Source organism: Sinocyclocheilus rhinocerous, unplaced genomic scaffold (assembly GCF_001515625.1).
Source record: "Sinocyclocheilus rhinocerous isolate Xijiao unplaced genomic scaffold, SAMN03320098_v1.1 scaffold5075, whole genome shotgun sequence".
Lineage (NCBI taxonomy): Eukaryota > Metazoa > Chordata > Actinopteri > Cypriniformes > Cyprinidae > Sinocyclocheilus > Sinocyclocheilus rhinocerous.
Window position 1 is genome coordinate 17,929 of NW_015656067.1, and position 13,961 is coordinate 31,889.

Here is a 13,961-nt window from a genome sequence, read left to right on the forward strand (position 1 = left end):
TGTGTTTTTTTTTTTTTTTCATGAGAGGCTTAATAACAGCCAGTTTGAAGGTTTTGGGTCATGTAAATCACTATTCTGATATGTGAAAATTTTCACAGTTCAGTACGGTTCAGCTGACCCTTCTCTGAGTCATGTAAATCACTATTATGATCTGTGAAAACTTTCACAGTTCAGTACGGGTCAGCTGACCCTTCCCTGAGTCATGTAAATCAATATTCTGATCTGTGAAAACTATCACACTTCACAGTTCAGTACGGGTCAGTTTTCACAGATTAGAATAGTGATGTTAGAGAGCAAGGGAAGGGTCAGCTGACATGTAATGAACTGTGAAAGATTTCATAGATCAGAATAGTGATATTACTGACTCAGGGAAGGGTCAGCTGACCCAAACTGAACCGGGAAAGTTTTCAAAGATCAGAATAGTGATGTTACTGACGCAGGGAAGAGCTGACCCGTAACTGTGAATGATTTCACAGATCAGAATAGTGATGTTAGTGACCCAGGGAAGGGTCAGCTGACCCAAACTGAACTGTGAAAGTTTTCACAAATCAGAATAGTGATGTTCGTGACCCAGGGAAGGGTCAGCTGACCCAAACTGAACTGTGAAAGTTTTCACAGATCAGAATAGTGATGTTACTGACCCAGGGAATGGTCAGCTGACCTGTAGTGAACTGTGTCTAGTGAACTGTGAAAGTTTTAACAAATCAGAATAGTGATGTGCATGACTCAGGGAAGGGTCAGCTGACCCAAACTGAACTGTGAAAGTTTTCACAGATCATAACAGTGATGTTATTGACTCAGGGAAGGGTCAGCCGATCAAAACTGAACTGTGAAAGTTTTCACAAATCGGAATAGTGATGTTCATGACTCAGGGAAGGGTCAGCTGACCCGTATTGAACTGTGAAAGTTTTCAAAGATCAGAATAGTGATGTTACGGACTCAGGGAAGGGTTTACTGACCGACACTGCACTGTGAAGTTTTTCAGATCAGAATAGTTAAGTTAATGGATCAAGAAAGGGTTAACTGACAAAAGCTATACTGTGAAACTTTCGCAGATCAGAATATTGAAGCCAAGTACTCAAGGAAAGGTACAACAACCAAAACTTTATTGTCAAACAAAGTGTACAAGTGTATATGTCTATAAGCTCATTTACCTAATGAATTGGAACCGTTATTCACTGGAACAGCACCTTATGACAATATTATGACACCGGTTTCATTCCTCTAAGTGTCCAACTTTTGGAGCTATAGGCATTATAAAATTAAGAGTCGCTATGAAAAAAAACTCAGATTTCGTCCTGAAGGACAGCGTCACCTGAATTCACAAATCATGGCAATGATATTCGGTATCATTTGCATGTCTATGACAGCGCACTGCGTATTTATAGCCAAAAGAAATCTGAATATCAAACCGCAAACTATCTTTACTGCGGTGCTTCACCGTGCCATGGGATTGCTTTATTTATCCCCATCCCCCCCACCCCCCAAGTGCCAGACCCTATGGTTTTGTGAAACGCCGCCACTGCTCTTGCCTCTTGCTAAGTGGTCAAGTAGCCTAATGCAAACTTGCAGATCAGGGAGTTTGGGTGAGGTCAGATGTCTGTGGTTATTTGTGGATATTTGTAACGAGGTCAGTTAACACTGCCAGTTTTACCACTTTGGATATAGGCTATAAGGATATCGCTATATACATAAATCAAACATTTCTCGTGTTTCACGGACCATTTTTCATATTAAAATTTTGTAAAAGGATATTTAGCCTATGTTAAGAGAATGTTTTTCAAATTATTTCTAAGATGCTTGTACGTTTTCTACAAGTCCTCTGATGAAAGGTGTTGGTAAACATACTGTAGTATAAATAAGATAATATCGACCTCTGCTGGATATAAGTGGTATACCAGGTTATTTACTCCATTTGGTTTGAATGTGAATTTCAAACAAAAGCCAGGACTGAAGTGTGGGGAAAGAGAACAGAATGTCCTCTTTATATGGAACAGGACCTCCTCCTCCTCCTCAGGACCAGAATATTTATGCTGGCCTTCAAAAACAAACAAACTTGAAATAAAAAGCAGATACATGCAATTCTAAAGAATGCTTATTGGAAAAATACTTTAAAGTTATCGGAAATGCAAAAACAAAAACAGATTCAAACAGCAGTAATGCCGCAAAAATAACAACAAATATACAACTTATAATGCTCATACTTGTTGACATATATTCATTGATCGATCTATCTATCTATATATATATATATATTATTATTATTAGTAGTATTTATTGTTTTCCTGCATTGTTTCAATGTTTTGTACTTTCAGCTGACCTTACTTTAGACACCCTGTAGCTACAATGTCCTGGTGATCTGTGATATTCATGTATCTTGTTTTCTATTAATGTGTGCATGTGTAATTTGTGCAGGCTTTTGGGAATATACTTTTAAATATGTATTTGTTTTCTTTTGATCATACGGAACCTGCACCATATTCCTGTGTTCAGTGTAATTCAGTTCAGTAGATCAATGATGGTAAACAGCCACAATAGCCACATGCGTGTTTAACATTAAAATGCACATGACAAATTCTTCGATATAAAGAGATTTACAACTGCAGATCAAGAGCATCACATTCATCTCCCTCTACCTCAACTCAATCTCCGAGCTGATGATCCAGATTCCACATGTAGGTCCATTCAGTCTGTGTCAAGCATAATCGGGTCAATGAAGTCATATGGGTTCTGTTAAACATTTTGTTACTTCTGTGGAACACAAAAGAAGATATTTTGAAGAATATGGGTAACCAAACAGTTGCTGGTCTACTTTCTATAGTAATAGTATGGAAAAAAATTATATGGAAGTCAATGAGGACCAGCAACTGTTTACTTATTTTGGTTCTTCTTTTGTGTTTAACAATTATAACAAAACAAAATATAACAAAATAACAAAACAAACAGGTTTGTAACAACTTAAGGGTGAGTAAATTTTGGCAGAATTTTTATTTTTGGGTGAACTACCCCTTTAATAAATATTTTCTTCAAGTCATAGTTGATACAATGTTGCTAGAATATTAAATCCATGAAACATTTCATCACATTCACACAGTGTTTTAAAAGTCTTTCTCATATTGTCTGTAGTGTATTATATACAACATGTGTATAAAGATAATATTTTAACATGAGAGCGCCTAAAAGTATTGACTTAATATGCACTCTAAAAATAATATTATTAAACCTTTGGAATTTCAGGTAATGGACTGCAATATTTTCATGTAAAGCTGATTTGAAACAATGTACATCGTGTAAAGTTCTATCTACATGAATAAAACTGATTTGACGTTGTAAAATTTTATTGTAAAAATTAAATTAAATTTTTTGCATTGTTTGTTAAAGTGGCCAATTCTGTCAAATACTGAAAGAATAACTGTCTTTAGTAAATATTTTAATGAGCTATACAGAATGACCAACTCAATTAAGCTTAATTAATCTATTAAGCATACTGACTGAATAATCAGTGTTTTTCTGTATCTGAATAAACCAAAGTGAATTCAGAAATATTTAGTAACAGTGTTTAGCTTTGTTGCGCTGCTGTTTCTATTTAAGGATGATTCAGAGTACTGGACATGTGACATAACAAATAAAATGAATGCAAAATAGACATTTGAACATTGTTCACAGGACAAACAAGTTGATGGTGAATTTTCTTTATATGAACTGAATCCTCCAGAGATTATAACACTTATGATTGGTTATATTAGAGAATGTACTAGTAGTATCATTATTCCAAACCAATGTATTAAGAGTTAATGTATTAATGGAATGTCAAATGTAACAAAAACTGTAGGCTACTTATGAGCGGAATAATTACTGATTAAACATAATACATTTTTAAAGAATGATAGAACTGTTTAAAATAATATATATACTCAGATGACTGAAAACCTTAATGCTGGTCATGATAGAAAAGTGTCTGAACACAGTGCATCCCTGTTGACGTATGGGGCTGTGTAGCCGCAGACTGGTCAGCGTGCCCATGGTGACTTCTGTCCACCACCGAAAGTGCCTACAGTGGACACATGAGCATCAGACCTGGACCACGGAGCAATGGAAGAAGGTTACTGGGTCTGATAAGTAATGTTTTCTTTTAGATCAGGTGGATGGTTGGGTGCGTGTGCATTGTTTACCTGGCCAAGAGATGGCCAGGGATGCAATATGGGCTCTGGGCAATGTTCTCTGCTGCGAAACTTTGGGCAATCATGTGGATGTTATTTTGACACGTACTACCTACCAACCTAAAGTTGCAGACCTTCATGGCAGTAGTGTTCCCTGATGGCAAGTGGATACTTCATTCTGAACACGGCAAAAATTGTTCAGAAATGGTTTGTGTCATCATAGGAGCTATGGTTGCTGTCTAGTGTGCTAGCTAGTCTTACAGTACTGTACATACATTGCTGCAACTTATTTTGTTCCAGGATACAAGTTAACTCCCCTATATGTTATTCCCCCCTATATGTGATCTATCATACACTCCCATACAACATTATATTACATTTAGAGTAACTCACTGCACTCTCATTAACTCGTAAACATAACTAGTTCTTAGAGGACGAAGAACACTATAGCAGTTGTCAAAACAAACACCACACCTTGGTGGACTGTTTTGGCCAGCATTGTTATATACATACTAGGGTTGGTAACGGTATGAGATTTTCACGGTATGATAATCGTCTCAGAAAATATCACGGCTTCACGGTTATCACGGTATATATTAAACAATAATTCTTATCAGTAACAATGACTCTTAAAAAAACAAGAACAAGTTATTTGAATGAACAAATCCTTTATTACATACATATGTATATAGAAAGGAGGACAACATTTCTGACATCTTTTCTTCAGATGCTGCCCAAAACAATCCACCAAGTCTTGTTATTCTGTAGAGAGTATAGGCCTCAATGTCAGCATACCCTGCCATCAGCATTTACATTGAGGGGTAGATTGAACCTTAAGAGGCAAACAGGTGTCCTGTACTAGCTGATCCACAGTATGTTCTCTTCCTCTCATATTTCCTCTGACACTTTTATATTTTTTATCTATGTGTACTCCTGCTGGATGGGTATCAGGTTGTCAGTTATGTCTAACATATGCAGATTATTCCCGTTCTTCATTCTTTCACTCAATATGTGAATTAGCAGAAATATTTAGATGCTAATTAAATTAACTAAAGAATGTAAAACATTGACACATCTCAGATAAAAAAAAACAACAACCATACATTTATACTAATGAGAAAATTTGCTGCAGTGAAAATTGATCTGTGAACAACAAACATAGAAACTGCTATTAGAGATACAGTATATAGGCTGGACGAGATGGCTCATTTTACTTTTTAAAATATAGGCTGAAAAAAATATGATTAAATATTAAAATTGTGCTACAGCCTACAAAAAAACAAAAAACAATCCTGGTTGGTTTTAATTGCATCATCATGTTTATGTGGTGTTCCCCGGGAAATATCCCATGTACCTCACATCTGGCATGGGTAAAGTGTCAATGATTTGATCTTTCCCGACAGCAAATGGTTTTTCTAAAGTGCTGATCACCGCTAAAAAGATGTTGCACTCCCCCATGTGAAGTAAGTTTAACTGTGCTCTGGCTCCTCCTATGGTATCTAAACGTCCACCATGAAGAGGAAGTGGATTAACTGCACTCTTTGAAATCACCATTGGTGGACTTGGTGCTGCCAAGGTAAGAGACGCTTTGCATGTGTGAGATGTTTTAATGGTTCTTGAGAGGACATACTATGCACTATGACAGCTGAAAACAACATCTTTGTTGGCTCAAAGAGTGTGTAACTCTACCAAGAGAATCTGCTGGATGGTTTCCAGTTAGTATAATTTATGCTGGATACCTTAATAGCTCCATTATGCCATCAGTACTCAAAAATCCAAGAGTTAATTCATAGCCTAAAATAAAATAAACAAGGGCCTTTTGAATGGGCTTTTAGAATTGATTGCATTTGATCTATAATGCAGTTGATATATAAGGAGGGTTACCAGCATTGTAATGAATTTTGGCTTCTTGATATCTTGATATTTGTTATATCCAAAACTCTTGTTCAATGTAGGTCAGCAGGATGTTATATTTATTTTGTTGTTTGAGGTGTAAAGTATTAGTCTATAAATTTCACAGTTTGTAAAATTCAGATTAACTGTATTTTTCAAGATATTGTATATCAATCTGACAACTAAACGTATGCTTTTTCTTTTTCAGGGATTGTGAACACAGACATTTCAATTTGTTAATAAAGGTCGATGCACTCAATTCCACTCAAGAAATCATCTACAGTTGCTAAAATGAATGACCTGTGGAATTCAACAGCTTTTACAGATAATGTCTACATATCAAAACGCAGTATTAGAAAGATTCTCATCAGCAAGAGGCATTATCTGCCTGTGGAGAGTAACATTACTGACACCATGAAAATGAGCTTTAATCTACCCAGTGAAGAGGACATCAGTGCTTCTGCCAGCTGTGATGAAAATAAAAACAAAAACATAACAATCCAAGAGAATTCTAGAAGTCAAGCTACATGCCACCTTCCTGAGAAATATTCTGAACAATCCTCTGAAAAGGAGAGAGAAGTGGATGTAACTGATGTGAAGGCTGAGCTTGGATCTGACCCTGAGCCTGGATCTGATTCCCGACTGAATCATGAGCACTTGGAAGCGACCAGCATCACCAACATGAAAGTGAAGCAGGAGGTGGAAATGACTATGCCATATGATCTGGCAGCGATTCCACAAGATCAGCAGGAGACTGTGGGGGATGAATGCGAGGTTGAGGGTAACCTGAACTCTTCCCAGAATCAGGTTTTAAAAAGTCAATTTGTGTTTGCAGCCATGAAGAAGCGAGGAATGGAGGGAGACATGGAAAACCGTCCATACAAGTGCCCCTACTGCAGCTGGGCTTTCAAAAAGTCTAGCAACCTTTTGAGCCACATTGATACTCACCAAGGTCTTAAACCGCATGTTTGTGACCTGTGTGGGAAAGCCTACTCGCACCAAGGTACTCTTCAGCAGCACAAGCGGCTACACACAGGCGAAAGACCGTACCAATGCCCATTTTGTGAGAAAAGCTACATTTGGTCCTCTGACTTCCGCAAACACATTCGAACGCACACTGGAGAGAAGCCATACAACTGTGAGGAATGTGGCAAGGACTTTGTGCGTTCCTCGGACCTGCGGAAGCACGAGCGCAACATGCACACCAACAACAAGCTGTTCCTCTGCAAGCAGTGTGGCCAAACCTTCAACAAACCCCTATCTCTTCTCCGTCACGAGCGCAAGCATTTGGGTGAGAGGCCCTTTGTTTGCCCGGAGTGCGGGAAAGCATTTGCCCTAGCCAGTCGCATGACAGAGCACAGGAAAATCCACAGCAGCGTGCGTCCCTACACCTGCTCCGTTTGCTCCAAAGCTTTCACCAAGTCCTCCAACCTCGCTGAACATCTCACAGTTCACAGTGGAGTGCGGCCACACAAGTGCTCAGAGTGTGGAGTGGCATTCGCCATGGTGTCCCGGCTAGTGCGACACCAGCGTATTCACACAGCTGTGTGCTCCTATCACTGCCAAGGCTGCGATATGTCATTCAGCTACCTTGCGGCACTCAAGAGGCATCAGAAGCAGCATGGAGAGGGCACAATCTTTGTATGTGGGCAGTGCAGTAAATCTTTCCCACAGGATTCCCTGCTTACAGAACACATGCAGAGCCATGCTGACGCTGAGACTTGCATTACCTAAGTACTGTTACTGAAGTAACTGGAGGATAGCAAGTAAGCCTGGGTTATCTATCTATCTATCTATCTATCTATATATCAGTCTTAACAACATATTATATTTAGCTAGAATTAAAAAAAAACATTTGAAATGACTTATGCCTATTTTTATTAGTGTTAACTGTAGGAAATTGTGGGGACCACTGTTGAAATACTTCAAATAAACCACTGTGTATATTTCTAGTAAAAGTACACACTATAAACACACTGGTGACCCATTTGTAAAATGTTATTCGAAGCTTATAGCCTCTTGCCAAACAAGGTAGTTTCTGTGTGTGAGAGAAAGTGATAAGGAATATTGTGAATTCTCTTAGAGGTGTTGCATGCATAGAGCTATTTCAAGTTAGAACATATGTATGTGGTGATACTATATTTTGGCACTAAATGTATGCAGTAGGAGAAAATGTGTAATTGCATTTTGAGGTTGCGGAAATAGGGCTGGTGGTACATGTTATATGGTGAATTAAATTAATTATGAACTGTTACCTCTTCTTTTATGCAGTTAAAACTCCGACAGAATTAATAAAATCCAGATTTTTTCAGGATTCATGTGTGAAATGTGGTATTGGAAACATGGGAGGGTGTTGGAATAGTGAATGTTGTTGGAATCATGTTATTCCCTATGTATGTCTCTCTTGAGGACAGAAGACTTAATCCCCAGAGTTCCACACTTCTGCTAACATTTGTCCCTCTGTTGCCAGATCTGCACACTCATGGTAAAAGAAGATGGCATACATCTTGATAAACTCCACTCTCCTACATTGCAACAAGAGATGTTGGCTCATATTTCCATATTTTATATTGTTACTTGTTAATTAAATACATTGTCATACACAAATAGTATTCATTTTTATTAGAAATTTTTTTAAACAATCGTATACATTTTTGGTAGAGGTATTGAATAAATCATCAATATCTCTCCCTCTGGAATAAATCAAGGCAGTGGCAGCCCAAAGGGTCTACCTGTACAATTACAACATTTCCCACTTCTTCACTACTGTCCGGCTCCATATCTTAAAAATTTGAATTGTGAAAAGCCCCTTAAATTATTAAAATAATTTTGCGTGTGGGGAGGTGGGATGAGGGATGGAAGTGTTACATGTTATACAATTTATTGACACTGCCAGCTGTGGAGACGTTTTAAGTTCATGTTTCCATAAGTCACAGCACCTTTGCTCAGCACCCATTTCATCATGTCCCCAGCCCCACAGGGAATGACACAAATCCCTAGAGTCAGCATGGGGAGCTGTGCCTCAGCTGTTCAGTGTCTTCAGTCAATGAAGACTGGGCACCAAACACTTAACAGATTATTTAAAGACCTCTATGTCCTCAGTGTATTTCTGTAACCACAGATAAAGATACAGACGCTCCTCTAACCTCCTCTATGGGAACTGCAGGGGTGTGTCTGAGGAATCCCTTAGTCATGTGAAAACTAGTCACCAGGCTGAAAGTCCATCCCTGAGTTCCTCAGCATGTGATTACTCCTCAATTAAGAACCTTAATTAGGGACCCTATGAACAAAACAATAAACCTGAATATTTGCATGACAGCTATGATAGATATGCAATTACCAGGATTTCTACCTGTGACATGGACCCTTGATTCTGACTCATTGTCCCAGACAATGTTTGTCCTGTAACACAGAATATCATGATCATATTAGACTTGTTAAAAAAACTATTGTTCGAACTTTCGAAATATTTAATTTGTGCAAAAATACGGACCATATGGATCTCAAACATAAATATTGTATATTTATTCCAGATAAAAGCACCTTTTGACCAACAAATTTCAACTTTCTCTTAGCTTTTTAAGATCTTATTAGAACCCTGAGAACAATTGATGAACTTTATTGACTACTTTATGTATTAAGTGAATAAAGTGGAAAAAATGCTTTAATATTTTAAATAAATAAAAAAATTGCATTTTTAGTAATCCCCCGACTAAGCTATTTCACATAACAGAACTTTACATACAGTCCACAAGACAAAATAACTACATTTTAAATGAATCCGTTCAAAAGTTTATATATTTTGTATTTTTATCCTACTAAATAAAAAATAAACTGCATTTTATTATCCCTCTTTACTAATTCTGCAAGGGATTTGTGACCACAACTGTCTGCATCAGGGTTGAATGTTAAATTGTCAGCTGTCAAACAGGACAACGAGCACAGTGATTCAGCAAAGGTTTGAGTCTGTCAGCTCATGCTCATTAAGTGTAACAGTCTCAGAGCTCCAAGTTAGTGATGAGGCAAGGCAAGGCAAGGCAAGTTTATTTATATAGCACATTTCATACACAATGGTAATTCAAAGTGCTTTACATAAAAGGAAGTAAAATAATCATAAAAAAATAATCACAACAATAAAACAAGGAATTTAAAAACTTTTAAAATAATAAAAAAATTGATTTAAAATGAATTTAAAACAGTTAAAGATGATTATACCACAGAAAGAAAATGATTATATATAAAATACAGTGCAATCAGTTCGGACGTAGCACAGTGGTCATTCAATTAATGCACAGCTAAACAGATGAGTTTTGAGTCTGGATTTAAATGTGACTAATGTTTTAGCACATCTGATCTCTTCTGGAAGCTGGTTCCAGCTGTGGGCGGCATAATAGCTAAAAGCGGACTCCCCTTGTTTTGTGTGAACCCTTGGTATTTCTAACTGACTCGATCCTAATGATTTGAGTGGTCTGTTAGGTTTATATTCAGTGAGCATATCTGCAATGTATTTAGGTCCTAGGCCATTGAGTGATTTATAAACGAGTAAAAGTACTTTAAAATCAATCCTAAATATAACTGGAAGCCAGTGTAAGGACCTGAGGACTGGTGTGATATGCTCAGATTTTCTGGTTCTTGTCAGAATCCTGGCAGTGTTCTGTATGAGCTGCAGCTTGCTAATAGTCTTCTTGGGGAGGCCGGTGAGGAGACCATTACAATAGTCCACCCTGCTGGTGATAAAGGCATGAACAAGTTTCTCCAAGTCTTGACTGGAAACAAAACATCTAATTCTTGCAATGTTTTTGAGATGATAGTATGTTGATTTAGATACAGCTTTGACATACTGAAGCTAAGGTCTGTCTCCAGAATCACACCAAGATTCTTGACTTGATTTTTAGTTGTTTGACCCCTAGAGTCAAGGTATGCATTCACCTTGAGAACTTCATCTTTGTTTCCAAATGCAACGACTTTGGTTTTCTCCTTGTTTAACTGAAGAAAGTTCTGGCACATGCAACTGTTAATTTCATCAATGCCTTGGCAGAGGGAGTCAATGGGGATGTAGTCATTTGGAGATAAGGCTAGGTAAATCTGGGTATCATCATCATAGCTGTGATAGGCTATTTGGTTCTTTCTCATTATTTGACTTAGTGGGAGCATATACAGGCTAAACAAGAACGGTGCCAGAATTGAGCCTTGTGGGACTCCGCATGTCATGGACGTCCATTTAGACTTATGCTCTCCTATACTTGAGCAGCATTAACTACACAGAGCCGTTGTTCACTGACGAGCTGCGCAAAAAATCGCGAGAATATGAACGTGGTTTTGCGCAGCTCGTCAGTGAACAACGGCTCTGTGTAGTTAATGCTGCTCAGTGTGATTTCGCATGCGATTTATCGTGCAGCCCTAAACCTCTCCCTTCTAAGTATGACCTGAACCATTTGAGTACCATCCCAGAAAGCCCGACCCAGTTTTCCAGTCTCTATAGAAGTATGTTATGATCGACAGTTCAAACACAGCACTAAGATCTAGTAGTACCAGCACTGATATTTTGCCAGAATCAGAATTAAAGTGAATATCATTTATTATCTTTTTACTGCATTTTTTTATCTTTTTACTGCATTCTTGATCAAATTTGATCAAATTTGAGGCAGACGTACAGATGATATTTACTCACTAGCACTCCTAGAAAAGGGATTGATCCCACTGAATTGGGGCTGTGATGCCTTTGGGATGGGTGGGGGCGAAGAAGGGAAAGGAAAGTTGGCTGTTGATTCCTAACAGGAAACAGACCAAAATTTTGTTACTTGACCGCAAACAAGGCTCAGTTAAAAAAAAAAAAAAAAAGGTGCATCATTAATACTGTCAGTATACAGTGCTCCCAAAAAGTATTTGAATACTTCCGCCCTTCTTAAATGTCTGTAAAAACATTGTGCTTTTATTGTTTTGTTTAATAACTTTATTGTTTTGTTTGAAAAGAAGAAATACATTTACAACTTGGAAAGGAGATTTATCAGCTTTAAGTAACTGTGATGAATGTAATGAGTGTAACAAAGGATACTTATTTCATGCAAGACTATATTAACTTAAATAGTTAAATTCTCCTAATCATTTTAATTATTGAAATACTGACTACAGAATATGGCAGTTCAAAGGTGCCATGGTACAAATTGATAGTTTTTATAAATAATTGACTAGGATTTCAGTTTTTCCTCTTTTCCAAAACATGATCAGTGAATACAGTTATTTTATACAACATGGAAGAACAACAGTTTATGATATGTTCTGATTTAGATTTGTTTAGATCTAAATCAGAACTTAGATCTACCACAAACTTCCTTAGACTATTATTTTATGATCACTTTATAGGAAATGTAAGAGTGTATACGCTAATGGTGGGTTTGGGTTCTGGGATTTGTTCCTTTGGGTCTTCTATGGCGGCAATCCTATGCCATTAATAACCGAGCGCACCACTGATGCTGGCGCGCGCGGTAAATCACTTCCACGAGAGGAAAACAGATTTACACACGAGGAAACGGGAGACCGCGAGCTCATTTCAAACCCTCGCGCGAGCGTGACATGTCCTCTGCGCACAATACAAGCCCTCGCGCGCGCATGATCATTCTATGGGAAGCCAAACAACCCAAAAGTGGGACGAAACAGCGCGGTATTAAAGTGTTCGCGCCGCGCTGACCTGTCATCGGCGCGGCTCAATGGACCGAGCTGCGCGACCGACTCGACAGCGCAGAGAGGACGTGTTTACTAGCGCCACCGAACTGACAGCGCAGCGCTGATCAGTTACAACAGCGCAGTGCGAACATTACTCTCAGCAGAAGTTCATGTTTTTTTCCTGCACATAACATAATGAAGATCAGTATTAAGTTATTACGTTTCTTTTGCTTACCTTTCTACTACATGTAAACAGTTGTACTTTGAAAAACTGCAAATATAAAATATATAAGACTTATAAATTTACAATACCATAGTCCTCTTGAGGAGCACACCCAGCTTCTAGTATATATATTTTTTTATTTTGTACTTAGTTATTATTGTTGTTGTCGTCAAGTTCTACATTCAGCACAATATTGCCCATTTTAAATTTGAACTATTATTAAATAGCCTAGTATATATATGGGATTTTTGTTGTCTCTAGTAAAGGGAACGTTGTTATTGAACTTTAACATTGCAATTTTATATAATGGATACGGTTTGTAAGGCTTTTCTCTACACTCCAAATTAAATAAATAAATACATTTTAATTAATTAAAAAAAAACTCTTTAAAAATTAGGGACAGTGTATGTCAATTCAATATGATGTATTTTGAATTTTGCACTGCACTGTGTTTTAGGTTTATCGGAAAACACATTAAAATTAACCATTATTTTTTTTACACTAACCTTTTAACCATATATTTGTAGTTAAACTCTGGGTTAAAAAATAGCAATCAATCCATGGTTACTGCACTTTTACTATAGTAAAACCATTATTAATTTCCGTATTTCCATAAGGGAAAATTTATGTCCTGACAGAAAAGTATCAGTACATTTCACTCTTTTTTTCAAGTATAATCATATGCTACAGTTACACAAATATCCTTAAAAGTAAAATTTACTTAAATATGCCTTGATGAACGAAACCATAAAATATTTGAATTCTAAGAAGTTAATGGAAGTTTCTGCTGTGAACGTGACTACTAAATATAGGCTATACGTGCTTCAAAGTAGCTAACACTACTGTTTACATGTAGTAATATGAAAGATAATAAGCAAAAGAAATGTAATAACTCTTCATTATGTTATGTGCAGGAAAAAAACACGAACTTCTGCGGAGAGTAATGTTCGCATAGTAGGTGGCGGTAATGCACCTTAACGTTGGATGCCACCCCCCATAAAACATGAAGAAGAAGAAGAAGA

General features: G+C 37.4%; 1 protein-coding gene across 2 annotated transcripts; it reads left to right on the forward strand.

Moving 5' to 3' along the window:
- The first annotated feature begins 5,721 nt into the window (after positions 1–5,721).
- LOC107719322 (zinc finger protein 648-like) lies at positions 5,722–8,574 on the forward strand. 2 transcript variants are annotated; one of them, XM_016526718.1, is made up of 3 exons: positions 5,722–5,736; positions 6,262–7,819; positions 8,524–8,574. In XM_016526718.1, exon 2 carries the CDS (start codon positions 6,303–6,305, stop codon positions 7,785–7,787), a length of 1,485 nt encoding a protein of 494 aa, XP_016382204.1. In that variant the 5' UTR covers positions 5,722–5,736; positions 6,262–6,302; the 3' UTR covers positions 7,788–7,819; positions 8,524–8,574. The 2 variants fall into 2 exon arrangements, with proteins under 2 accessions (XP_016382204.1, XP_016382203.1); XM_016526717.1 differs by lacking the exon at positions 8,524–8,574 and having other exon boundaries at positions 6,262–8,336.
- The last annotated feature ends 5,387 nt before the right edge of the window (positions 8,575–13,961 follow it).

Coding starts and splice junctions, on each gene's coding strand:
- LOC107719322 (XM_016526718.1), top strand. CDS start 6,303: ATGCACTCAATTCCACTCAAGAAATCATCTACAGTTGCTAAAATGAAT.